General features: G+C 29.0%; 1 protein-coding gene across 1 annotated transcript; it reads right to left on the bottom strand.

Annotated features, from left to right (window-relative positions):
• Nucleotides 1-362: 362 nt before the first annotated feature.
• Nucleotides 363-2,279, bottom strand: LOC107793357 (kirola-like). The gene is made up of 2 exons (XM_016615690.2): nt 2,001-2,279; nt 363-723 (listed from the first exon to the last, which is right to left on the bottom strand). The coding sequence occupies exons 1-2, from the start codon at nt 2,185-2,187 to the stop codon at nt 470-472; spliced, it is 441 nt and encodes a 146-aa protein (XP_016471176.1). The 5' UTR covers nt 2,188-2,279; the 3' UTR covers nt 363-469.
• Nucleotides 2,280-2,992: the final 713 nt, after the last annotated feature.

The following is a 2,992-nucleotide window of genomic DNA, read 5'->3' as shown; positions in this document are numbered from 1 at the left end:
AAGCACACTTTTAAGCGTTTTCTCAATTTCGTGGCCAAAAGCTTTTCACAAAGACCAACCTATGAAAAGCGTGCCCATACATGGTTTTGGCAACACTTTATGAAAAGCGTGCCCATACATGGTTTTGGCAACACTTTTTAATCGTTGTCTATAAACTGCGGCCTTAGGCCTAAAATATTGTAGTGCGTGATTTTAATATAGTATAATATATATATATATATATATATATATATATATATATATATATATATATATATATATATATATATATATATATATATATATATATATATATATATTGACAATTACGCCAAGCATGAATACAATACATTATAATTTATTTTACATACCAAGACTAGTCAATATTGTTGAATATTCAACACATAAACATACTTATTTATAGATCTTCTACTACTTGAGAAGTTGTTGAATATTCAACACATAAACATACTTATTTATAGATCTTCTACTACTTGAGAAGATGAGCCTCTATATCCTTGGTCACATCGAGGACAAAACCCAAGAGAGTGAGAGGTTCTGGTGTGTCTTCGGTTTTCTTTTCGTACACAAATGTCCATGTAGCCCAATCATTTTCAAAGGATGCAGTTATAGTGAACGAATTATACAATTCCAAGGTATCTCCTCCTATCACTTTCCAAGTGAATGATTTGTTCTCATCATCAATGGCTTCAATCAGTTGCTTAGTAACCTTGACTTTTCCATCTATAATTATAAAAAAGAGTTACCAAAATACAAGAGATGTTAGTCGTAGCTCAAGTGTCTAATTTCTAATGATAAAACAACAAATAACAATCCAGTATAATCCCACCTAGTAGGGTTTGGGGAAGATAGTGTGTACGCAGACCTTACCTCTACCTTGGAGTTAGAGGTTGTTTCCAAATAGACCCCTGACATCCTTCCCTCCAAGAACTCTCACCTAGCTCTTGGAGAGACTCGAACCCACAACCTCTTGGTTGGAAGTGGAGGTTTCTTATGATAAAAGATGGAGTGTAAAGTCTCTCAAAATAATACTCCTTTCGTATCACATATATTTTGTGAAGGTGTTGGATTAGATTCAAAGTTTAAGAAATATAGAGCGGCTTGATTTCTTTTCTAGTCTAAAAATGCCAATAGACATTTGTGTTTGTATAAAATCATGTTATTAAGGATAAATATGAAGTTGAAGTTAAAATATTTCTAGATATAGATCTTTTCGTGGATGACTGAAAACAAAAGTATATCACATAAAATGAGATAGAGAAAGAATATGTGTTTAGCTTATTTCTTTTAATTTTCCTCATTTTTCATTTTCATTTTCATTTCTCCGACCATTTTCATGGATCATACACTATTGTTTTATTTTCAATAATATTGTAACTATATTTTGTCTGAATCGAGAGTCTATCAAAAATAGTCTATACTGCGTATACATTATTCTTTCCAGACATTACTTATAGATTACATTGGGTTTGTTGTTATTGTTGCAGTATTTCATTTTCTTCAAAATTATGTGAAGCTCACAAAGGTTGGACTTTTTCTTTTTCGCATTTGTGTTATCATTAAAAATCCGAAAGAAAACTTGACATTATGTGAAAATATGAGATTAGTATTGATTAGAATTTATGTCGAAGCTAACAAAGTAAATCAGAAATAATAATAAAAGAAAAATAGACCAAATAATACACAAAATTGTAAAGTGATTCAAGCAATTGACATATATTCACAAGCTAACGTGAGCAATTTACCATATATATATATATATATATATATATATATATATATATATATATATATATATATATATTAGGAAAAGAAAATAATATTATGATAAATATGATGTCCTTTCTTCGGGAACATGTAACACTCAAATATAGTGAGAATATTAGGATAAACAACTTACAATTAGTAGAAGAGAACAAAAAAAAATCTTAATTAATAGGTAGAAAATTGATGGAAGTGAATCGTAGAGAAAGAAAGAGGGAAAGTTTGTGTTGTCTTACCGTGGTTAAATTTCCAGCCAATTACTGAACCAGCCTTTAGACTTTCTCCTTTATGAATATTAAAATGGTGGATCTTATCAGGGCTTATGTTGCATATATGACGAGGTTTGGTTTGATAAAGGTCATGAAATAAGTGTCCTCTACATTTCACCTCTATTGAAGCAACCAACTTGCCTTTCAAACCCATATATTTTCTTCTATAGAATAGGAAGAAATTGTGAAAAAAGATAAGTGGTTAAAATATATTCAGAAGTAGTAGCCTTTATATAGATATTAATTAGCTCGTGAAAAGCTAGTAAAAAACATAGGATTCTGATATATCATGTTTTTATAGTGGAGATGAAAGATTATGTTATTTAATTTCTTCTAAAATTAGATAAAATACTAAATTGTACTGTGTCTTTTACAATGACATTTACCAACTGAACCAATTAACATGTTGAGATAAGTTTAATGACAGCTCATAAAGCTTCATCGAACAATCAAAATTGAGGCTTTACAAGTAACAGATTCCTAATAATTCATGTCTCATAAAATTATGTGTGATAATTTTACTGTTGTAAAAACAGTCACCTAGCTTTACCAACATAAATTATTGATACTCAAGTTAAAGCTAGAAACGGGCAACATACAAACCCAAAGAAATGCAAGTGGTGATTTATAAATAATATATAATATATTTGAGAAAGGAGCTTTTTTTTTTTGTGTGTGTGTTTAAATTGTACCTGCTAAATTATTTTTATATTTAGCAATAATTTTAGTCTTACGACAGCTACTATTACAACAACAAGAGTCTGTTTGGAAAGTCACCCTGTAATTAGAATTGAGTAGTAATTACACAGCCTAAGATGACCAGTTTGTTTGTCATAATATAATTACAAGTTTACTGTTTGGTTGCACACGTATAATTAAACAATTAGATTAAATTTTAAATTAAGTAATTATCAAAATTTAAAAATTAATATAATAAATATATGCCTAAAGTTTTATAA

Source organism: Nicotiana tabacum, chromosome 16 (assembly GCF_000715075.1).
Source record: "Nicotiana tabacum cultivar K326 chromosome 16, ASM71507v2, whole genome shotgun sequence".
NCBI lineage: Eukaryota > Viridiplantae > Streptophyta > Magnoliopsida > Solanales > Solanaceae > Nicotiana > Nicotiana tabacum.
Note: the sequence above shows the minus strand (reverse complement) of the source record. Positions and strands in the feature narration are given on the sequence as shown.

Excerpts from the sequence above, each read along its gene's own strand:
- LOC107793357 (XM_016615690.2), bottom strand. The coding sequence starts at position 2,187 with ATGGGTTTGAAAGGCAAGTTGGTTGCTTCAATAGAGGTGAAATGTAGA. Across the intron at positions 724-2,000 it reads TGGCTGGAAATTTAACCACG|ATGGAAAAGTCAAGGTTACT; the intron begins GTAAGACAACAC and ends TTATAATTATAG.